Here is a 25,275-nt window from a genome sequence, read left to right as displayed (position 1 = left end):
ATGTATGCATGCATGTATGTACTGTATTACTGTATGTATGTACTGTGTGTACTGTATGTATGTACTGTATGTATGTACTGTGTGTACTGTATGTATGTACTGTGTGTATGTACTGGTATGTATGTACTGGTATGTATGTACTGGTATGTATGTACTGGTATGTATGTACTGGAATGTATGTACTGGAATGTATGTACTGGTATGTATGTACTGGTATGTATGTACTGTGTGTATATACAGGTATGTATGTACTGTATGTGTTGTGTGTATGTACTGTATGTATGTAATGTGTGTGTGTGTGTACTGTGTGTATGTATGTACAGGTATGTATGTACTGTGTGTATGTACAGGTATGTATGTACTGTATGTATGTACTGTATGTGTTGTGTGTATGTACTGTATGTATGTACTGTGTGTGTGTGTACTGCGTGTATGTATGTACAGGTATGTATGTACTGGATGTATGTACTGGATGTATGTACAGGTATGTAATGTATGTATGTACTGGTATGTATGTATGTACTGGATGTATGTACAGGTATGTATGTATGTACTGGTATGTATGTACTGGTATGTATGTATGTACTGGATGTATGTACAGGTATGTATGTATGTACTGGTATGTATGTACTGGTGTGTATGTACTGGATGTATGTACTGGATGTATGTACTGGATGTATGTACTGGTATGTATGTACTGGTATGTATGTACTGTATGTACTGTATGTATGTACTCTATGTATGTACTATGTACTGGATGTATGTACTGTATGTATGTACAGGTATGTATGTATGTACTGTATGTATGTACTGTATGTATGTACTGGTATGTATGTATGTACTGTATGTATGTACTGTATGTACTGGATGTATGTACAGGTATTTGTGTACTGTATGTATGTACTGTATGTACTGGATGTATGTACTGTATGTATGTACTGTATGTATGTACAGGTATGTGTGTCAGAAGTGCAATGTTCTTGCCATTCCCTCTTTAGTGTTGTGTCCTGATTCTAAATGCACCCAGGTGCTCTTTCCTTCTGTCTATTAGGTACATTGCCTTGGGAGTTGAGCTTGGTGATATTGACACGGTCTATATGCTAATTATTATGAACGTTTTGCGCGTTTCGCCTTTAGCCGGAACTCTATACTGCTGCCTGTCACTCCAGCTACACCTGTGATTTGAGATGAAGTGAATCTAATCGAGGGCTGTGGGCGTGAGTGTACATAGTGACGACAACAACAGGGTCGTTGTTTTTTGCATCGCTGCAATTTATCATATGTGATTGTCCTGGTCTCTGTGTTGAAGATATCCATTTATCATATGTGATTGTCCTGGTCTCTGTGTTGAAGGTACCATTTATCATATGTGATTGTCCTGGTCTCTGTGTTGAAGGTACCATTTATCATATGTGATTGTCCTGGTCTCTGTGTTGAAGGTACCATTTATCATATGTGATTGTCCTGGTCTCTGTGTTGAAGGTACCATTTATCATATGTGATTGTCCTGGTCTCTGTGTTGAAGATACCATTTATCATATGTGATTGTCCTGGTCTCTGTGTTGAAGGTACCATTTATTGAAGGTTTATTCGATGTCTGTACTGTTCTGCATATTTCTGAAGCCTCTTTCATACCCGGTGCTAACGTGCCAGTTGTCCGTCCTGATGTTGTCCACATTCTGATTGTGCTCACATTTTTAGAAGGTTATAGAAAATATGCATTGTGATCTGATTGGGATCAGATTTTACAAGTGTAAACAGGACAAGATAAGGATACATGTTAGAACCAGGTATAAATGGGGAAAAAGCATGTCAAACCTGTACTGAATGCAACTGTTATTGTGTAAATATGTACCAATATATAAATATGTTTGTTTTTCTTTGCATGCTTTTTCTACACCAAGACATAATCAAATAATTAAAAATATCAGAATAATTTAATCATGTCTTTTTTGTAAGTAATCTGTCAAAGTATATGCAAGAGTACAACCTTCAACTATTTTTTTATTGAATTTGCGTATCAATCACAAACTTGTTGATTGATGAGAAAGATTTAAAGATCAAAAACATGTCATTATTACAGTATTTCAAGGTGGAATACCCCGCGCCAGTAGTCATCTAATTCTTCTGCTTCTTGAAGACAACATGGTGTGTGCTGTGCTGATGGAAGAGGTTGGAAACCGGCTTTCGACTTACTCCTGAAAGTTGTAATAGTAGAATACACAAGGTGCAGCTTCTACATTGGGAAGTACATCCTCAGTTCCTCTTGTCCTGTCAGTCATTACAGACCTTAGAGAGATATTTATAACGTGTCAGAAAGTGTCCAGATCTACTAGCCCACGTCAGCTAATGTTTTTTTAGCCCAGAGATTTTGTAGTAATGTTAGAGTCACTCAAATATACACATTAGACATGGCAAAATGTATAGAATTGCAAGAAAATTACCTTTAAAACGGCAACATTTTCCCTGCACCCCATGACAAAATGTGTAGAAATGTGTCCCCATAGAAAATAGAGAATGTTTCTGAGTGAACCACGGCTTTAAGGTAACGAATGTGTTATAAACAGATATTATAAAATGTGTTAATAAACCAGGGTACTTTAAGGTAACGATGTGTTATAAAACACATGATTCTTTCAGTTAATGAACCAACCCCAAACTAACAGGGTGGCCTAGTGGTTAGAGTGTTGGACTAGTAACCGGAAGGTTGCAAGTTCAAACCCCTGAGCTGACAAGATACAAATCTGTCGTTCTGCCCCTGAACAGGCAGTTAACCCACTGTTCCCCAGTGGGCCGTCATTGACAATAAGAATTTGTTCGTAACTGACTTGTCTGGTTAAATAAAGGTAAAATAAATAAATAAAAACACATAGTTCTAATTATGACACATTGAGAGAACAGCGCTCCTAAAGCACATCGATGCCTTCTTTTGTATCACATTCCGATGATGAAACTGTCTCCCTGATTATTATTATTAGACAAACAAAGGAGGGTGGCTGTCTGAAAGAATGTTCCGTAACTATCTATCTCGGCAGGTAGGCTAGTGGTTAGAGCGTTGGGCCACTAACCGAAAGGTTTTGTAGATCGAATCCCTGAGCTGACAAGGTAAAAATCTGCCCCTGAACAAGGCTGTCATTGTAAATAAGAATTTGTTCTTTAACTGACTTGCCAAGTTAAATAAAGGTAAAATAAAAAAATCTCCTAAACTGAGAGCATTGTTTGAGATCTGTTGACAGGATTTGAAGGCAATTAAATAGCAGTTTAATCATTGAGCTGGAGAGTGGACACAAGGCAGTAAACCATCACACTTGTTTTATGTTTTAAGATGTCTCAGTGCAGTCTGGAGTCAGTGTGTTGGAGTAGCAGCCAGCTGTTACTGCAGACTGGAGCCCAGGAGTCAGGACCCCGCTGCAGAATCACTCTGTTGGAGAGGAACACAAACCCAGGCCCATATTCAAATGGGACTCTTTAAAAAACACACCGTATCGCCCGTTGTGTGGTTCAAAAGGACTACGGGGTGGGGGGGGGGTATATTACAGTGTGCACACCAGGCAAAAACTGTGTCAGATGTAAAAATGTATTGAACTCCTCTTGATCGATTCCCCACCAATACTTAAACATGCTTATGTGGTTCACCAATGTGTTTCTTCTGGACCATGTTTGAATACATTCATCCTCCCCCTTCTATTGGCTGAACACCATGTGACCTGATCCACTGATCCAGTCATGTCAGATCAGACTGTAGTTCAGGAAGGGAAAGAGGATGTTGTTGTTTTTTTTAAGTATTCCACCACAAAGCAGAGGAGCCACACCAGCCAACACAAACCTTAAGACTGAGCTGATCCAGGCAGCCGCTGTAGGGGCTAAGACTCTGACAGTGGTGCCTCATGATGCACTAGAACCTCTTCTGAATGCTTCTGTGTGGCCAAGAAGACATCAATGACATGCTACACCACAATATATATACAGTGGGGCAAAAAATAAATCTTTGCTTGTTTTTAGGTGACCAAATACTTATTTTCCACCATAATTTGCAAATAAATTCATTAAAAATCCTACAATGTGATTTTCTGGATTTTTTTTCTAATTTTGTCTGTCATAGTTGAAGTGTACCCATGATGAAAATTACAGGCCTCTCTCATTTTTTTAAGTAGGAGAACTTGCACAATTGGTGGCTGACTAAAGACTTTTTTTGCCCCACTGTATATATATATATATATGTGTGTGTGTGTTGGCCTGTCACCCACTTTAACCACAAACAGTAACAGTTTATAAAGGTGATAACTGCTGTGTGACACAAACACACATTATGCTTACCTTGGATACTTCTTTTTCAGACTTGAACTCATCTAAAGGTTCCTGAAAGACAGACTCAGAATTATATCGATCCATTTTCTGTCTGACCATCTTCTGTTTTACTTGTTTGAAACCAGTATTACACTCTCAACTAATGTCTTTTAAACATATTTACTTTGTAAGAGTTGAGTTTGAGTGTATGTATGAAATAAAGATGAAGGTAAATAACATTACAAACTATTGTATTATACTATTGTATTGTTGTGAATGGTTAGATATTACTGCACTGAAATGCACAAGCATTTCACTACACCCGCAATAACATCTGCTAAATATGTGTATGTGACCAATAACATCTGCTAACCATGTGTATGTGACCAATAACATCTGCTAACCATGTGTATGTGACCAATAACATCTGCTAACCATGTGTATGTGACCAATAACATCTGCTAACCATGTGTATGTGACCAATAACATCTGCTAACCATGTGTATGTGACCAATAACATCTGCTAACCATGTGTATGTGACCAATAACATCTGCTAACCATGTGTATGTGACCAATAACATCTGCTAACCATGTGTATGTGACCAATAACATCTGCTAACCATGTGTATGTGATCAATAACATCTGCTAACCATGTGTATGTGACCAATAACATCTGCTAACCATGTGTATGTGATCAATAACATCTGCTAACCATGTGTATGTGACCAATAACATCTGCTAACCATGTGTATGTGACCAATAACATCTGCTAACCATGTGTATGTGACCAATAACATCTGCTAACCATGTGTATGTGATCAATAACATCTGCTAACCATGTGTATGTGATCAATAACATCTGCTAACCATGTGTATGTGATCAATAACATCTGCTAACCATGTGTATGTGATCAATAACATCTGCTAACCATGTGTATGTGATCAATAACATCTGCTAACCATGTGTATGTGACCAATAACATCTGCTAACCATGTGTATGTGACCAATAACATCTGCTAACCATGTGTATGTGACCAATAACATCTGCTAACCATGTGTATGTGACCAATAACATCTGCTAACCATGTATGTGACCAATAACATGTGACCAATAACATCTGCTAAATATGTGTATGTGACCAATAACATCTGCTAACCATGTGTATGTGACCAATAACATCTGCTAACCATGTGTATGTGACCAATAACATCTGCTAACCATGTGTATGTGACCAATAACATCTGCTAAATATGTGTATGTGACCAATAACATCTGCTAACCATGTGTATGTGACCAATAACATCTGCTAACCATGTGTATGTGACCAATAACATCTGCTAAATATGTGTATGTGACCAATAACATCTGCTAACCATGTGTATGTGACCAATAACATCTGCTAACCATGTGTATGTGACCAATAACATCTGCTAAATATGTGCATGTGACCAATAACATCTGCTAAATATGTGCATGTGACCATTAACATCTGCTAACCATGTGTATGTGACCAATAACATCTGCTAAATATGTGCATGTGACCATTAACACATGTATGTGACCAATAACATCTGCTAACCATGTGTATGTGACCAATAACATCTGCTAAATATGTCTATGTGACCAATAACATCTGCTAACCATGTGCATGTGACCAATAACATCTGCCAACCATGTGTATGTGACCAATAACATCTGCTAAATATGTGCATGTGACCAATAACATCTGCTAAATATGTGCATGTGACCATTAACATCTGCTAACCATGTGTATGTGACCAATAACATCTGCTAACCATGTGTATGTGACCAATAACATCTGCTAAATATGTGCATGTGACCATTAACATGTGATGTCCACATCCAAGTGGTTGCATATCCACAGCGTTTCAGTTGACAGGGAGATTCTCAATTGGGTAAAAAGTCTGTCCTCCCCTCTACACCTCCATCCTCCTCTCCTCTCCTCTCCGAGCCAGAAAAGTGGTCACCAAATGTATCAAATAAAATCCAAGTTTCTTGGTCACGTGCACAGGACACAGCAAGTTTGTAAACAGCACAGTGAAATGCTTATGTCGGAGAGTGTCAATACGTTAATAGGCGAAGGGATTCTTCTTCTCTCATCAATTGGTGTATTCTACCGCGGAAGAGTTTTGAAATCTTGGACACTCTTACTGACAGTTGTGTCTGCTTTGCGTGATGTATTGTTGTCTCTACCTTCTTGCCCTTTGTGCTGTTGTCTGTGCCCAATAATGTTTGTACCATGTTTTGTGCTGCTGCCATATTGTGTTGCTACTATGTTATTATGTTGCTACCATGTTGTTGTCATGTTGTGTTGCTACCATGCTGTGTTGTCATGTTGTGTTGCTACCATGCTGTGTTGTCATGTTGTGTTGCTACCATGCTGTGTTGTCATGTTGTGTTGCTACCATGCTACACAGGAGGCCTTTCAGTATTCATTGTAAATAAGAATTTGTTCTTAACTGACTTGCCTCGTTAAATAAAGGTTAATATAAAATAAATACAAATCTACGGGGCTTAAATGAGGAGTGTATCCCACTGAGAAATGAAGTGGGATACAGTAGCCTTCCCCAAAGGAGGAGCAAATTACTATTATTATGTATTTCTTAGATCTCTTTCTTGTATTGTATTTCTTAGATTTCTTAGAACACATGAACTGTTGGGTAAATTATCGTGTGTACTGTTGAGGATCTGTCTGCCCACTTTTCTGCACAACAAATATTTTTTTTTCTTTGAATGCCTCTTTGCTGCCCCCTGGTGTTTAAACTGGATGTTACGCAACAGTTTGATGTAAACTCACCTTCTCCATCGTTTCAGTGACCTTGAATTTCATGTTGTTGTAGAATTCCCTCTTGGGTAGTAGATACAGGAGAATCAGATCACATACTACAGTCGCCTTTGGAAACAGCACAAGTAGAGCACAATTTGAGCCAGAGAAATATTATATTAATGTAATTTTGGGATCACAACTACCTCCATTACATTGTTTAATAGATAAACATATTTTTTTAGTCTATTTCTATACACGCTGTTTAAGAGATATACAGTAGACTACTGGAGATTCTGTAAGTTTTGCAGTATCAGATAATATATATATTATCAGATAGGATGTGTAGTATTAGACAGGATGTGTAGTATTAGATAGGATGTGTAGTATTTAATGGAATGTGTAGTATTAGATAGGATGTGTGGTATTAGATAGGATGTGTAGTATTAAATGGAATGTGTAGTATTAGATAGGATGTGTAGTATTAGATGGAATGTGTAGTATTAGACAGGATGTGTAGTATTAGATGGAATGTGTAGTATTAGATGGGATGTGTGGTATTAGATGGGATGTGTAGTATTAGATGGGATGTGTAGTATTAGACAGGATGTGTAGTATTAGACAGGATGTGTAGTATTAGATAGGATGTGTAGTATTAGATAGGATGTGTAGTATTTAATGGAATGTGTAGTATTAGATAGGATGTGTGGTATTAGATGGGATGTGTAGTATTAGATGGGATGTGTAGTATTAGACAGGATGTGTAGTATTAGACAGGATGTGTAGTATTAGATAGGATGTGTAGTATTTAATGGAATGTGTAGTATTAGATGAGATGTGTAGTATTAGACAGGATGTGTAGTATTAGATGGAATGTGTAGTATTAGATGGGATGTGTAGTATTAGATAGGATGTGTAGTATTAGATGAGATGTGTAGTATTAGACAGGATGTGTAGTATTAGATAGGATGTGTAGTATTAGATGGAATGTGTAGTATTAGATGGGATGTGTAGTATTAGACAGGATGTGTAGTATTAGATGAGATGTGTAGTATTAGACAGGATGTGTAGTATTAGACAGGATGTGTAGTATTTAATGGAATGTGTAGTATTAGATAGGATGTGTAGTATTAGACAGGATGTGTAGTATTAGATAGGATGTGTAGTATTAGACAGGATGTGTAGTATTAGATAGGATGTGTAGTATTAGATAGGATGTGTAGTATTAGACAGGATGTGTAGTATTTAATGGAATGTGTAGTATTAGATAGGATATGTAGTATTAGACAGGATGTGTAGTATTAGATAGGATGTGTAGTATTAGATGGGATGTGTAGTATTAGATAGGATGTGTAGTATTAGACAGGATGTGTAGTATTAGATAGGATGTGTAGTATTAGACAGGATGTGTAGTATTAAATGGGATGTGTAGTATTTAATGGAATGTGTAGTATTTGACAGGATGTGTAGTATTAGATGGGATGTGTAGTATTAGATAGGATGTGTAGTATTAATGGGATGTGTAGTATTTAATGGAATGTGTAGTATTTAATGGAATGTGTAGTATTAGATAGGATGTGTAGTATTAGACAGGATGTGTAGTATTTAATGGAATGTGTAGTATTAGATAGGATATGTAGTATTAGACAGGATGTGTAGTATTAGATATGATGTGTAGTATTAGATAGGATGTGTAGTATTAGATAGGATGTGTAGTATTAAATGGGATGTGTAGTATTTAATGGAATGTGTAGTATTAGATAGGATGTGTAGTATTAGACAGGATGTGTAGTATTTAATGGAATGTGTAGTATTAGACAGGATGTGTAGTATTAGATAGGATGTGTAGTATTAGACAGGAAGTGTAGTATTTAATGGAATGTGTAGTATTTGACAGGATGTGTAGTATTAGACAGGAAGTGTAGTATTAGACAGGATGTGTAGTATTAGATGGGATGTGTAGTATTAGACAGGATGTGTAGTATTTAATGGAATGTGTAGTATTTGACAGGATGTGTAGTATTAGACAGGAAGTGTAGTATTAGACAGGAAGTGTAGTATTTAATGGAATGTGTAGTATTTACAGGAAGTGTAGTATTTAATGGAATGTGTAGTATTTGACAGGATGTGTAGTATTAGACAGGAAGTGTAGTATTAGACAGGAAGTGTAGTATTTAATGGAATGTGTAGTATTTGACAGGATGTGTAGTATTAGACAGGATGTGTAGTATTAGACAGGATGTGTAGTATTAGACAGGAAGTGTAGTATTGAAAGTCTCACCACTCCAAAGATTCCAACACCAGATCCTATAGCTGTTAGTGTTGGAATGATATCAAATTTTCTGGCCTGGAAAATAACAATAACATCAACGATCTTTAAACTTTTTAAATCTACAGTCGTAAGGGAGGAATTCAAAAATACTGTCTGGAATTTTACAAGGATCGCAATCATGAACTTCATGAACTTACCACTGAACGAACAATGATGTCAAATCGAATCCCAAACACTTTCAGAAGCGTTCTTTTCTCCTGTGTGTCCTCCATATAGTGCTTTGCATACCTAAAGCACAACGTTTAGACACACTATTTCAGCCTCTAGGCTAGTGTTCAGATCTGTATCTCTCTTCTGCTTTTCACATGACCCTAGCCATGCAACTAAGAAGAGTCAGCTGTATAATGAATAGTGTAACTTCCTTAGTCGCATGGTTAGCACAACCCCCAATGGTTAGCACGACCCCCAATGGTTATCACGACCCCCAATGGTTATCACGACCCCCAATGGTTATCACGACCCCCAATGGTTATCACGACCCCCAATGGTTATCACGACCCCCAATGGTTATCACGACCCCCAATGGTTATCACGACCCCCAATGGTTAGCACGATCCCCAATGGTTAGCACGACCCCCAATGGTTATCACGACCCCCAATGGTTAGCACGACCCCCAATGGTTATCACGACCCCCAATGGTTATCACGACCCCCAATGGTTTCACGACCCCAATGGTTTGCACGACCCCAATGGTTAGCACGACCCCCAATGGTTTGCACGACCCCCAATGGTTTGCACGACCCCCAATGGTTAGCACGACCCCCAATGGTTAGCACGACCCCCAATGGTTAGCACGACCCCCAATGGTTAGCACGACCCCCAATGGTTATCACGACCCCCAATGGTTATCACGACCCCCAATGGTTATCACAACCCCCAATGGTTAGCACGACCCCCAATGGTTAGCACAACCCCCAATGGTTAGCACGACCCCAATGGTTATCACGAGCCCCATGGCTGACACGACCCCCATGGCTAACACGACCCCCATGGCTAACACGATCCCAATGACTAACACGACCCCCATGGCTAACACGACCCCAATGACTAACACGACCCCCATGACTAACACGACCCCAATGACTAACACGACCCCCATGGCTAACACGACCCCCATGGCTACCACGACCCCCATGACTAACACGACCCCAATGACTAACACGACCCCCATGGCTAACACGACCCCAATGGCTAACACGATCCCAATGGCTAACACGACCCCATGGCTAACACGACCCCCATGGCTAACACGACCCCAATGGCTAACACGACCCCAATGTCTAACACGACCCCAATGGCTAACACGACCCCAACGACCCCCATGGCTAACACGACCCAAATGGCTAACACGACCCCAATGGCTAACACGACCCCAATGGCTAACACGACCGCAATGGCTAAAACGACCCCAATGGCTAACACGACCCCCATGGCTAACACGACCCCAATGGCTAACACGACACCAATGGCTAACAAGACCCCAATGGCTAACACGACCCCAATGGCTAACACGACCCCAATGGCTAACACGACCCCAATGGCTAACACGACCCCCATGGCTAACACGACCCCCATGGCTAACACGACCCCCATGGCTAACACGACCCCAATGGCTAACACGACCCCAATGGCTAACACGACCCCAATGGCTAACACGACCCCAATGGCTAACACGACCCCAATGGCTAACACGACCCCCATGGCTAACACGACCCCAATGGCTAACACGACCCCAATGGCTAACACGACCCCAATGGCTAACACGACCCCAATGGCTAACACGACCCCAATGGCTAACACGACCCCAATGGCTAACACGACCCCAATGGCTAACACGACCCCAATGGCTAACACGACCCCAATGGCTAACACGACCCCCATGGCTAACACGACCCCATGGCTAACACGACCCCAATGGCTAACACGACCCCAATGGCTAACACGACCCCAATGGCTAACACGACCCCAATGGCTAACACGACCGCAATGGCTAACACGACCCCCATGGCTAACACGACCCCAATGGCTAACACGACCCCAATGGCTAACACGACCCCAATGACTAACACGACCCCCATAGCTGACACGACCCCAATGGCTAACACGACACCAATGGCTAACACGACCCCAATGGCTAACACGACCCCAATGGCTAACACGACACCAATGGCTAACACGACCCCCATGGCTAACACGACCCCAATGGCTAACACGACCCCCATGGTTAACACGACCCCAATGGCTAACCCGACACCAATGGCTAACACGACCCCCATGGCTAACACGACCCCCATGGCTAACACGACCCCAATGGCTAACACGACCCCAATGGCTAACACGACACCTTTCTCTGTGTTTTTCTTTCATTTATTTGGAATCTTAACTCAGAAAAGGCTTTTCAATTTAAGAAAGTGGCCCTTACAAGAATGATCAATAAATACTGATTTACTGATTTATTGGTTAATGATTTATTGAGATAGGACAGGAAATGTAGAAGAGATTGCGAGTCAGAAGGGCAGTAAGTTGGACTTCAAAGCCCATGGTGACTCTGACTCAGGTCTGCAGCACGAACCACAAGACCCTGGTGTTTAATGTACCTGAAGTTGTATCCCACAGATGCTCTGGCCGTGTCTTCCTCGTCGGGGTTTCCATAGAGACCGTGGAAGGAGTAGATCGGTTTACAGTCTGACTGGTCATGGTCCAGGTTACAGGTCCAGTCAATGATGATACCAATCGCCCCACCCTGTCAGATCAATCAATAGATCCAGTCAACGATGTTACCACTAACCCCAAACAGCACGATACTATCAATACATCCAGTCAACGATGTTACCACTAACCCCAAACAGCACGATACTATCAATACATCCAGTCAACGATGATACCACTAACCCCAAACAGCACGATACTATCAATACATCCAGTCAACGATGGTACCACTAACCCCAAACAGCACGATACTATCAATACATCCAGTCAACGATGTTACCACTAACCCCAAACAGCACGATACTATCAATACATCCAGTCAATGAGGTTACCACTAACCCCAAACAGCACGATACTATCAATACATCCAGTCAACGATGATTAACCCCAAACAGCACATCCAGTCAACGATGATACCAAACAAACAGCACGATACTATCAATACATCCAGTCAACGATGATACCACTAACCCCAAACAGCGATACTCATCAACAATACATCCAGTCAACAATGTTACCACTAACCCCAAACAGCACGATACTATCAATACATCCAGTCAACGATGGTACCACTAACCCCAAACAGCACGATACTATCAACAACAATACATCCAGTCAACGATGGTACCACTAACCCCAAACAGCACGATACTATCAACAACAATACATCCAGTCAACGATGGTACCACTAACCCCAAACAGCACGATACCATCAACAACAATACATCCAGTCAACGAGGGTACCACTAACCCCAAACAGCACGATACTATCAATACATCCAGTCAATGAGGTACCACTAACCCCAAACAGCACGATACTATCAACAACAATACATCCAGTCAACGATGGTACCACTAACCCCAAACAGCACGATATTATCAATACATCCAGTCAACGATGGTACCACTAACCCCAAACAGCACGATACTATCAATACATCCAGTCAACGATGGTACCACTAACCCCAAACAGCACGATACTATAAACAACAATACATCCAGTCAACGATGGTACCACTAACCCCAAACAGCACGATACTATCAATACATCCAGTCAACGATGGTACCACTAACCCCAAACAGCACGATACTATCAATACATCCAGTCAACGATGGTACCACTAACCCCAAACAGCACGATACTATCAATACATCCAGTCAACGATGATACCACTAACCCCAAACAGCACGATACTATCAATACATCCAGTCAACGATGGTACCACTAACCCCAAACAGCACGATACTATCAACAACAATACATCCAGTCAACGATGGTACCACTAACCCCAAACAGCACGATACTATCAATACATCCAGTCAACGATGTTACCACTAACCCCAAACAGCACGATACTATCAATACATCCAGTCAACAATGTTACCACTAACCCCAAACAGCACGATACTATCAATACATCCAGTCAACGATGTTACCACTAACCCCAAACAGCACGATACTATCAATACATCCAGTCAACGATGTTACCACTAACCCCAAACAGCACGATACTATCAACAACAATACATCCAGTTACCACTAACCCCAAACAGCACGATACTATCAATACATCCAGTCAACGATGGTACCACTAACCCCAAACAGCACGATACTATCAATACATCCAGTCAACGATGTTACCACTAACCCCAAACAGCACGATACTATCAATACATCCAGTCAACAATGTTACCACTAACCCCAAACAGCACGATACTACAACAATACATCCAGTCAACGATGTTACCACTAACCCCAAACAGCACGATACTATCAATACATCCAGTCAATGAGGGTACCACTAACCCTAAACAGCACGATACTATCAATACATCCAGTCAACAATGTTACCACTAACCCCAAACAGCACGATACTATCAATACATCCAGTCAACGATGTTACCACTAACCCCAAACAGCACGATACTATCAATACATCCAGTCAACGATGATACCACTAACCCCAAACAGCACGATACTATCAATACATCCAGTCAACGATGGTACCACTAACCCCAAACAGCACGATACTATCAATACATCCAGTCAACGATGGTACACTAACCCCAAACAGCAGTCAATACACGATGTTACCACTAACCCCAAACAGCACGATACTATCAATACATCCAGTCAACGATGTTACCACTAACCCCAAACAGCACGATACTATCAATACATCCAGTCAACGATGATACCACTAACCCCAAACAGCACGATACTATCAATACATCCAGTCAACGATGTTACCACTAACCCCAAACAGTACGATACTATCAACAACAATACATCCAGTCAACGATGGTACCACTAACCCCAAACAGCACGATACTATCAATACATCCAGTCAACGATGTTACCACTAACCCCAAACAGCACGATACTATCAATACATCCAGTCAACGATGGTACCACTAACCCCAAACAGCACGATACTATCAATACATCCAGTCAACGATGATACCACTAACCCCAAACAGCACGATACTATCAATACATCCAGTCAACGATGGTACCACTAACCCCAAACAGCACGATACTATCAACAACAATACATCCAGTCAACGAGGGTACCACTAACCCCAAACAGCACGATACTATCAACAACAATACATCCAGTCAACGATGGTACCACTAACCCCAAACAGCACGATACTATAAACAACAATACATCCAGTCAACGAGGGTACCACTAACCCCAAACAGCACGATACCATAAACAACAATACATCCAGTCAACGAGGGTACCACTAACCCCAAACAGCACGATACCATAAACAATATAAGCAATCAACGGAGGCATCAATAACACCAGTGTCTTCAGACACTTTTTAAATCAGTTGCAATTTGAGTGTTCTACTAAGCTTTCACTCAGAAATTACCTTTGACAGAGCATACCTCGTTACCAATAACACCATCATTACACCTCGTTACCAATAACACCATCATTACACCTCGTTACCAATCACACCACCTTCATACCTTGTTACTAATAACACCATCATACCATGTCACCAATAACACCATCATCATATCTCGTTATCAATAACACCACCATCATCATACCTCACCACCATCATCATACCTCACCACCATCATACCATGTCACCAATAACACCACCATCATCATACCTCACCACCATCATACCTCATTACCAATAACACCACCATCATACCTCATTACCAATAACACCACCATCATCATACCTCACCACCATCATACCTCACCAACATCATCATACCTCACCACCATCATACCTCGTTATCCAATAACACCAACATCATACCTCGTTACCAATAACACCATCATCATCATACCTCGTTACCAATAACACCACCATCATCATACCTCATTACCATCATACCTCACCACCATCATACCATGTCACCAATAACACCACCACCATCATACCATGTCACCAATAACACCACCACCATCATACCATGTCACCAATAACACACCATCATACATCGTTACCAATAACACCACCATCATCATACCTCACCACCATCATACCTCACCAACATCATCATACCTCACCACCATCATACCTCGTTCATAACACCAACATCATACCTCGTTACCAATAACACCATCATCATCATACCTTGTTACCAATAACACCACCATCATCATACCTCACCACCATCATACCTCACCAACATCATCATACCTCACCACCATCATACCGTTATCCAATAACACCATCATCATCATACCCGTTACCAATAACACCACCATCATCATACCTTGTTACCAATAACACCACCATCATCATACCTCACCACCATCATACCTCACCACCATCATACCTCATTACCAATAACACCACCATCATACCTCGTTACCAATAACACCACCATCATCATACCTCGTTACCAATAACACCACCATCATCATACCTCACCACCATCATACCCGTTACCAATAACACCACCATCATACCTCATTACCAATAACACCACCATCATACCTCGTTACCAATAACACCACCACCATCATACCTCGTTACCAATAACACCATCATCATACCTCGTTACCAATAACACCACCATCATCATACCTCACCACCATCATACCTCGTTACCAATAACACCACCACCATCATACCTCGTTACCAATAACACCACCATCATCATACCTCATTACCAATAACACCACCACCATCATACCTCATTACCAATAACACCACCATCATACCTTGTTACAACAAAACACACAGCCATACAGGGACTGACAGGTACTTGCAAACCCCCTTCACTCATAAATATAATAGCATATTGCTCACCACTTTGGCTATGGCGGCGAAGTTGAAGCCAGACATCTGTACCAAGTCGCCCAGTCTGAAAATGGGACACAGTGGGGACGTCTTTGGGTCATACAGGCAACTTTTGATGTACTGATTGTCGATACCTTCTACGAGGTTACACCTAGAGTGAGAACAGGAAGAGATCATTGTTAAAAAGATGGCAAGTTTATATCATACTGTACTTGTTATGTAGCAAAATAGAGATTTGAATCAATATCACATTTGGGACCTCCTCCATATTCAGTGCATAGCTACATACACAATATGTGTGTGATGTAATGCATGTATCAAACATGGCAACCATTGCCTGAGGCTCCTTAATGGTCCTCTGGTCACCTCACACATAGACGAAACGGTGCCATCTAGAACCCTGTTCTAGAACCCTGTTCCCGGAGTTCCGCAGGGCTTGGAGGATGTCGTTCCAACTAGGCGCCACACCTGACCATCTGAGCTAATTGATCAGTTCAGTGATTGCCTCAATTCAACACACCTGGTCTTCCAGGTTGGTTCAATCAAAAACATGAAGTGCCTGCGGCCCACCAGGACCACGGTTGCCTATCCCTGATCTAGAACCTTAAAGCGTTCTTCGGCTATCCCCATAGGAGAACCCTTAGAAGAACTCTTTTTGGTTCCAGGTAAAACTTGGAAACCCTTTTTCTAAGAGCACAGGCTGGTGGATGAGGTGTAGGATGTTATTTATTCTCCTGCCGACCTGCTCTATGTTAAAAAATATATAAGTCAGTTAAGAACAAATTCTTATTTACAATGACGGCCTACCCCGGCCAAACCCGGGACGACCCTGGGCCAATTGTGCGCCACCCTATGGGACTCCCAATCCCAACTGGATGTGATGCAGCCTGGATTCAAACCAGGGACTGTAGTGACCCACTTTTGCACTAAGATACAGTGCCTTAGACCGCTGTGAGAGCCTAATATATGGTCTGAGGCCTCAATGTTCTCCCCTACAGAAGAGCAGAGGGGGCAGTATTATTAACAATGATGTAAACAAACCCTGGATTGCTGATGAATCAATGAGAGACTTTGAAGCCAACGGTCGGCCATATTTGCACTACCCAGTAGAAGCAGTCCTCCATAGGAATGAATGGAATTCTACAGTATTTAAATGAAATGTGTGAAGGACAACATTACATGTATTTAAGTATTTTTTGTTCTTGTATTGGGGACAGTAACATCAGTAATCTACTTGAAGGAGAATGTTTTTATATACAGTACCAGTCAAAGGTTTTGACACACCTACTCATTCAAGGGTTTCTCTTACTTTTTCCTATTTTCTACATTGTATAATAATAGTGAAGACATCGGAACTATGGAATAACACATATGGAATCATGTAGTAACCAAAAAAGTGTTAAACAAATCTAAATGTATTTTATATTTGAGATTCGTCAAAGTAGCCACCCTTTGCCTTGATGACAGCTTTGCACACTCTTGGAATTCTCTCAACCAGCTTCACCTGGAATGCTTTTCCAACAGTATTGAAGGAGTTCCCACATATGTTGAGCACTTGTTGGCTGCTTTTCCTTCACTCTGTGGTCCAATCTATCCCAAACCATCTCAACTGGGTTGAGGTCGGGTGATTGTGGAGGCCAGGTAATGTAATGCAGCACTCCTAATGTAATGCAGCACTCCATCACTCTCCTTCTTGGTCAAATAGCCCCTATACAGCCTGGAGATGTATAATAGTCCCACTAAGTGCAAACCAGATGGGATGGCGTATCGCTGCAGAATGCTGTGGTAGCCATCCTGGTTAAGTATGCCTTGAATTCTAAATAAATAATTGACAGTGTCATCAGCAAAGCACCATCAGACCTCCTCCTCCATGCTTCACGGTGGGAACCACACATGTGGAGATCATCCATTCACCTACTCACAAAGGCACTGTGGTTGGACCCAAAAATCTCAATCTCAAATTTGGACTCATCAGACCAAAGGACAGTTTTCCAACAGTCTAATGTCCATTGCCTGTGTTTCTTGGCCCAAGCAAGTCTCTTCATCTTATTGGTGTCCTTCAGTAGTTTCCTTTGGAGTCCTTTGCAGCAATGTGACCATGAATGCCTGATTCACGCAGTCTCCTCTGAAAAGTTGGTGTTGAGATGTGTCTGTTACTTGAACTCTGTGAAGCATTTGGGCTGACATTTCTGAGGTCCAGGTAACTCTAATGAACTTATCTTCTGCAGCAGAGGTAACTCTGGGTCTTCCTTTCCTGTAGCGGTCCTCATGAGAGACAGGTAACTCTAATGAACTTATCCTCTGCAGCAGAGGTAACTCTGGGTCTTCCTTTCCTGTAGCGGTCCTCATGAGAGACAGGTAACTCTAATGAACTTATCCTCTGCAGCAGAGGTAACTCTGGGTCTTCCTTTCCTGTAGCGGTCCTCATGAGAGACAGGTAACTCTAATGAACTTATCCTCTGCAGCAGAGGTAACTCTGGGTCTTCCTTTCCTGTAGCGGTCCTCATGAGAGCCAGTTTCATCATAGCTCTTGATGGTTTTTGCGACTGCACATGAAGAAACTTAAAAAGTTCTTGAAATGTTCTGTATTGACTGACCTTCATGTCAGTAATGGACTGTCGTTTCTCTTCGCTTATATGATCTGTTCTTGCCATAATATGGACTTGTTCTTTTACCAGATAGGGCTATCTTCTGTACACCACCCCTACCTTGTCACAACACAACTAACAGGCACACCAGTTAATATGAAATGCATTCCAGTTGACTACCTCATGAAGCTGGTTGAGAGAAAGAGTGTGCCAAGACTGTGCTAAACTGTCATCAAGGCAAAGGGTGGCTACTTTGAAGAATCTCAAATATAAAATTGGAGTGGCCATCACAAAGCCCTGTCCTCAATCCTATAGAAAATGTGTGGGCTTAACTGAAAAAGCGTGTGCGAGCAAGGAGGCCTACAAACCTGACTCAGTTCCACCAGCTCTGTTAGGAGGAATCGGCCAAAATTCACCCCACGTATTGTTGGAAGCTTGTGGAAGGCTACGCGAAACGTTTGACCCAACTTAAACAATTTAAAGGCAATGCTACCAAACACTAACTGAGTGTATGTAAACTTCTGACCCACTGGAAATGTGACCCACTCTCTACTATTATTCAGATATTTCACATTCTTAAAATAAAGATGTGATCCTAACTGACCTAAGACAGGGAACTTTTACTAGGATTAATTGTCAGGAATTGTGAAAAACTGAGTTTAAATGTATTTGGCTAAGGTGTATGTAAACTTCCGACTTCAACTGTATACTCATATATATATGAGTTCCACGACCTACAAGACAGATCGGTTGAGGGACGAGAGTCGCATAGGAGTGACGCCAACTGACGTGAGGCAATGCTTAAATGGCAAAATAATCTAATATCACGATTTACTTGATTTATATATATTTATATTATTATAATAATTTATGTTTAGCTCACATAATATAATTTCAAGGTATACAATAAGGTGTCTGTAATAGAATACATGTCATTTCTGTCTCTTTCTAAATACTGTATATTTTACAACGGTGAGGGAGTGCCAAGATGGAGGCACGATGGCTTCAAAACAGCACCCCCTGTGTTCATCTAGTGTATATATACATAATGAATGATGAATCTGTGGTTGTGTTAAATGTGTATTCACCAAGTCATTACTGTCCTGATCATCTATCTTTCAGAAAGGTACAGTCATCGGGAAATATATTTTTGATTTACATTTGGTTGAGTTGTCAACTAACATCAACAAAAAAATGTCACCATTGGATTTAGGTTAAAAGTTGGGTGAAAAATCGAACTAAATTATTTTAGCGTTGATGACTTTTGCAAATCCAATCAGTTTTCCACAGTGATTCAAAGTAATCTGGTAATGCCCTCCGTTCCTGCTTTGATCAAATTTAATATTTTTGTTGAAATGACGTGGACACAACATTGATTCAACCATTTTCCCCCCATTGGGTTGTGTATATCTCTATATGATTTTAACCAATAGAATCTGGCTCTTCTCATGTTAACCTATAGAATATGGCTCTTCTCATGTTAACCTATAGAATATGGCTCTTCTCATGTTAACCTATAGAATATGGCTCTTCTCATGTTAACCTATAGAATATGGCTCTTCTCATGTTAATCTATAGAATCTGGCTCTTCTCATGTTAATCTATAGAATCTGTCTCTTCTTAATGTCAACCTACAGAATATGGCTCTTCTCATGTTAACCTATAGAATCTGGCTCTTCTCATGTTAACCTATAGAATCTGGCTCTTCTCATGTGAACTTATAGAATCTGGCTCTTCTCATGTTAACCTATAGAATCTGGCTCTTCTAATGTAGACCTATAGAATCTGGCTCTTCTCATGTTAACCTATAGAATCTGGCTCTTCTCATGTTAACCTATAGAATCTGGCTCTTTTCATGTTAACCTATAGAATCTGGCTCTTCTCATGTTAACCTATAGAATCTGGCTCTTCTCATGTTAATCTATAGAATCTGGCTCTTCTCATGTTAACCTATAGAATCTGGCTCTTCTCATGTTAACCTATAGAATCTGGCTCTTCTCATGTGAACTTATAGAATCTGGCTCTTCTCATGTTAACCTATAGAATCTGGCTCTTCTAATGTAGACCTATAGAATCTGGCTCTTCTCATGTTAACCTATAGAATCTGGCTCTTCTAATGTTAACCTATAGAATCTGGCTCTTCTCATGTTAACCTATAGAATCTGGCTCTTCTCATGTTAACCTATAGAATCTGGCTCTTCTCATGTGAACTTATAGAATCTGGCTCTTCTCATGTTAACCTATAGAATCTGGCTCTTCTAATGTAGACCTATAGAATCTGGCTCTTCTCATGTTAACCTATAGAATCTGGCTCTTCTCATGTTAACCTATAGAATCTGGCTCTTCTCATGTTAACCTATAGAATCTGGCTCTTCTCATGTTAACCTATAGAATCTGGCTCTTCTCATGTTAACCTATAGAATCTGGCTCTTCTCATGTTAACCAATAGAATCTGGCTCTTCTCATGTTAACCTATAGAATATGGCTCTTCTCATGTTAACCTATAGAATATGGCTCTTCTCATGTTAACCTATAGAATATGGCTCTTCTCATGTTAACCTATAGAATATGGCTCTTCTCATGTTAATCTATAGAATCTGTCTCTTCTCATGTGAACTTATAGAATCTGGCTCTTCTCATGTTAACCTATAGAATCTGGCTCTTCTAATGTAGACCTATAGAATCTGGCTCTTCTCATGTTAATCTATAGAATCTGTCTCTTCTTAATGTCAACCTACAGAATATGGCTCTTCTCATGTTAACCTATAGAATCTGGCTCTTCTCATGTTAACCTATAGAATCTGGCTCTTCTCATGTGAACTTATAGAATCTGGCTCTTCTCATGTTAACCTATAGAATCTGGCTCTTCTAATGTAGACCTATAGAATCTGGCTCTTCTCATGTTAACCTATAGAATCTGGCTCTTCTCATGTTAACCTATAGAATCTGGCTCTTCTCATGTTAACCTATAGAATCTGGCTCTTCTTATGTTAACCTATAGAATCTGGCTCTTCTCATGTTAATCTATAGAATCTGGCTCTTCTCATGTTAACCTATAGAATCTGGCTCTTCTCATGTTAACCTATAGAATCTGGCTCTTCTCATGTGAACTTATAGAATCTGGCTCTTCTCATGTTAACCTATAGAATCTGGCTCTTCTAATGTAGACCTATAGAATCTGGCTCTTCTCATGTTAACCTATAGAATCTGGCTCTTCTAATGTTAACCTATAGAATCTGGCTCTTCTCATGTTAACCTATAGAATCTGGCTCTTCTCATGTTAACCTATAGAATCTGGCTCTTCTCATGTGAACTTATAGAATCTGGCTCTTCTCATGTTAACCTATAGAATCTGGCTCTTCTAATGTAGACCTATAGAATCTGGCTCTTCTCATGTTAACCTATAGAATCTGGCTCTTCTCATGTTAACCTATAGAATCTGGCTCTTCTCATGTTAACCTATAGAATCTGGCTCTTCTCATGTTAACCTATAGAATCTGGCTCTTCTCATGTTAACCTATAGAATCTGGCTCTTCTCATGTTAACCTATAGAATCTGGCTCTTCTCATGTTAACCTATAGAATCTGGCTCTTCTCATGTTAATCTATAGAATCTGGCTCTTCTCATGTTAACCTATAGAATCTGGCTCTTCTCATGTTAACCTATAGAATCTGGCTCTTCTCATGTTAACCTATAGAATCTGGCTCTTCTCATGTTAACCTATAGAATCTGGCTCTTCTCATGTTAACCTATAGAATCTGGCTCTTCTAATGTTAACCTGTAGAATCTGTCTCTTCTTAATGTCAACCTATAGAATCTGGCTCTTCTAATGTCAACCTATAGAATCTGGCTCTTCTAATGTCAACCTATAGAATCTGACTCTTCTAATGTCAACCTATAGAATATGTCTCTTCTCATGTTAACCTATATAATATGTCTCTTCTCATGTTAACCTATATAATCTGGCTCTTCTAATGTCAACCTATATAATCTGGCTCTTCTCATGTTAACCTATATAATCTGGCTCTTCTAATGTCAACCTATAGAATATGTCTCTTCTCATGTTAACCTATATAATCTGGCTCTTTTAATGTCAACCTATAGAATCTGGCTCTTCTCGTGTTAACCTATATAATCTGGCTCTTCTAATGTCAACCTATAGAATATGTCTCTTCTCATGTTAACCTATATAATCTGGCTCTTCTCATGTTAACCTATATAATATGTCTCTTCTCATGTTAACCTATATAATCTGGCTCTTCTAATGTCAACCTATAGAATCTGACTCTTATCATGTTAACCTATAGAATATGTCTCTTCTCATGTTAACCTATAGAATATGTCTCTTCTCATGTTAACCTATATAATCTGGCTCTTCTCATGTTAACCTATAGAATATGTCTCTTCTCATGTTAACCTATATAATCTGGCTCTTCTCATGTTAACCTATAGAATATGTCTCTTCTCATGTTAACCTATATAATCTCGCTCTTCTAATGTCAACCTATAGAATCTGGCTCTTCTCATGTTAACCTATAGAATCTGGCTCTTCTCATGTTAACCAATAGAATCTGGCTCTTCTCATATTAACCTATAGAATCTGGCTCTTCTCATGTTAACCTATATAATCTGGCTCTTCTAATGTAAACCTATATAATCTGGCTCTTCTAATGTAGACCTATAGAATCTGGCTCTTCTCATGTTAACCTATAGAATCTGGCTCTTCTAATGTCAACCTATAGAATCCGTCTCTTCTCATGTTAACCTATAAAATCGGGCTCTTCTCATGTTAACCTATAGTATATGTCTCTTCTCATGTTAACCTATAGAATCTGGCTCTTCTAATGTCAACCTATAGAATCTGGCTCTTCTCATGTTAACCTATAAAATCGGGCTCTTCTCATGTTAACCTATAGAATCAGGCTCTTCTCATGTTAACCTATAGAATCTGACTCTTCTCATGTTAACCTATAGAATCTGGCTCTTCTCATGTTAACCTATAGAATCTGGCTCTTCTCATGTTAACCTATAGAATCTGGCTCTTCTCGTGTTAACCTATAGAATCTGGCTCTTCTAATGTAGACCTATAGAATCTGGCTCTTCTCATGTTAACCTATAGAATCTGGCTCTTCTCATGTTAATCTATAGAATCTGGCTCTTCTCATGTTAACCTATAGAATCTGGCTCTTCTCATGTTAACCTATAGAATCTGGCTCTTCTCATGTTAACCTATAGAATCTGGCTCTTCTCATGTTAACCTATAGAATCTGGCTCTTCTCATGTTAACCTATAGAATCTGTCTCTTCTAATGTTAACCTATAGAATCTGTCTCTTCTAATGTTAACCTGTAGAATCTGTCTCTTCTTAATGTCAACCTATAGAATCTGGCTCTTCTAATGTCAACCTATAGAATCTGGCTCTTCTAATGTGAACCTATAGAATCTGACTCTTCTCATATTAACCTATAGAATCTGGCTCTTCTCATGTTAACCTATATAATCTGGCTCTTCTAATGTAAACCTATAGAATCTGGCTCTTCTCATGTTAACCTATAGAATCTGGCTCTTCTCATGTTAACCTATATAATCTGGCTCTTCTAATGTAAACCTATATAATCTGGCTCTTCTAATGTAGACCTATAGAATCTGGCTCTTCTCATGTTAACCTATAGAATATGTCTCTTCTCATGTTAACCTATATAATCTGGCTCTTCTCATGTTAACCTATATAATATGTCTCTTCTCATGTTAACCTATATAATCTGGCTCTTCTAATGTCAACCTATAGAATCTGACTCTTATCATGTTAACCTATAGAATATGTCTCTTCTCATGTTAACCTATAGAATATGTCTCTTCTCATGTTAACCTATATAATCTGGCTCTTCTCATGTTAACCTATAGAATATGTCTCTTCTCATGTTAACCTATATAATCTGGCTCTTCTCCTGTTAACCTATATAATCTGGCTCTTCTCATGTTAACCTATATAATCTGGCTCTTCTAATGTCAACCTATAGAATCTGGCTCTTCTCATGTTAACCTATATAATCTCGCTCTTCTAATGTCAACCTATAGAATCTGGCTCTTCTCATGTTAACCTATAGAATCTGGCTCTTCTCATGTTAACCAATAGAATCTGGCTCTTCTCATATTAACCTATTGAATCTGGCTCTTCTCATGTTAACCTATATAATCTGCCTCTTCTAATGTAGACCTATAGAATCTGGCTCTTCTCATGTTAACCTATATAATCTGGCTCTTCTAATGTCAACCTATAGAATCCAGC

At 40.0% G+C, this 25,275-nt stretch overlaps 2 protein-coding genes across 5 annotated transcripts in view; one reads left to right on the top strand and one right to left on the bottom strand.

The window, feature by feature from the left end:
* On the top strand, window positions 1–1,941 carry LOC127933055 (NADH-ubiquinone oxidoreductase chain 5-like). The gene is made up of 2 exons (XM_052529361.1): window positions 1–538; window positions 602–1,941. The coding sequence occupies exons 1-2, from the start codon at window positions 5–7 to the stop codon at window positions 1,049–1,051; spliced, it is 984 nt and encodes a 327-aa protein (XP_052385321.1). The 5' UTR covers window positions 1–4; the 3' UTR covers window positions 1,052–1,941.
* Window positions 1,942–1,987: 46 nt separating this feature from the next.
* The window catches only part of LOC118380992 (P2X purinoceptor 1-like), a 99,502-nt gene continuing 76,214 nt past the window's right edge, over window positions 1,988–25,275 (bottom strand). For 3 of the 4 annotated variants that reach the window (XM_052529358.1, XM_052529357.1, XM_052529360.1), the window contains 8 exons: window positions 16,409–16,550; window positions 12,007–12,152; window positions 9,546–9,636; window positions 9,358–9,423; window positions 7,110–7,205; window positions 4,318–4,359; window positions 3,827–3,917; window positions 1,988–3,421 (listed from right to left, as the gene is read on the bottom strand). In XM_052529358.1, coding sequence (XP_052385318.1) covers window positions 3,864–3,917; window positions 4,318–4,359; window positions 7,110–7,205; window positions 9,358–9,423; window positions 9,546–9,636; window positions 12,007–12,152; window positions 16,409–16,550 — 637 coding nt within the window. In that variant the 3' untranslated portion in view covers window positions 1,988–3,421; window positions 3,827–3,863. The remainder of the gene's footprint in view (window positions 3,422–3,826; window positions 3,918–4,317; window positions 4,360–7,109; window positions 7,206–9,357; window positions 9,424–9,545; window positions 9,637–12,006; window positions 12,153–16,408; window positions 16,551–25,275) is intronic. The other variant, XM_052529359.1, reaches the window with a different exon arrangement.

This window comes from Oncorhynchus keta, chromosome 11 (genome assembly GCF_023373465.1).
Source record: "Oncorhynchus keta strain PuntledgeMale-10-30-2019 chromosome 11, Oket_V2, whole genome shotgun sequence".
In the NCBI taxonomy this organism is placed as follows: domain Eukaryota; kingdom Metazoa; phylum Chordata; class Actinopteri; order Salmoniformes; family Salmonidae; genus Oncorhynchus; species Oncorhynchus keta.
Note: the sequence above shows the minus strand (reverse complement) of the source record. Positions and strands in the feature narration are given on the sequence as shown.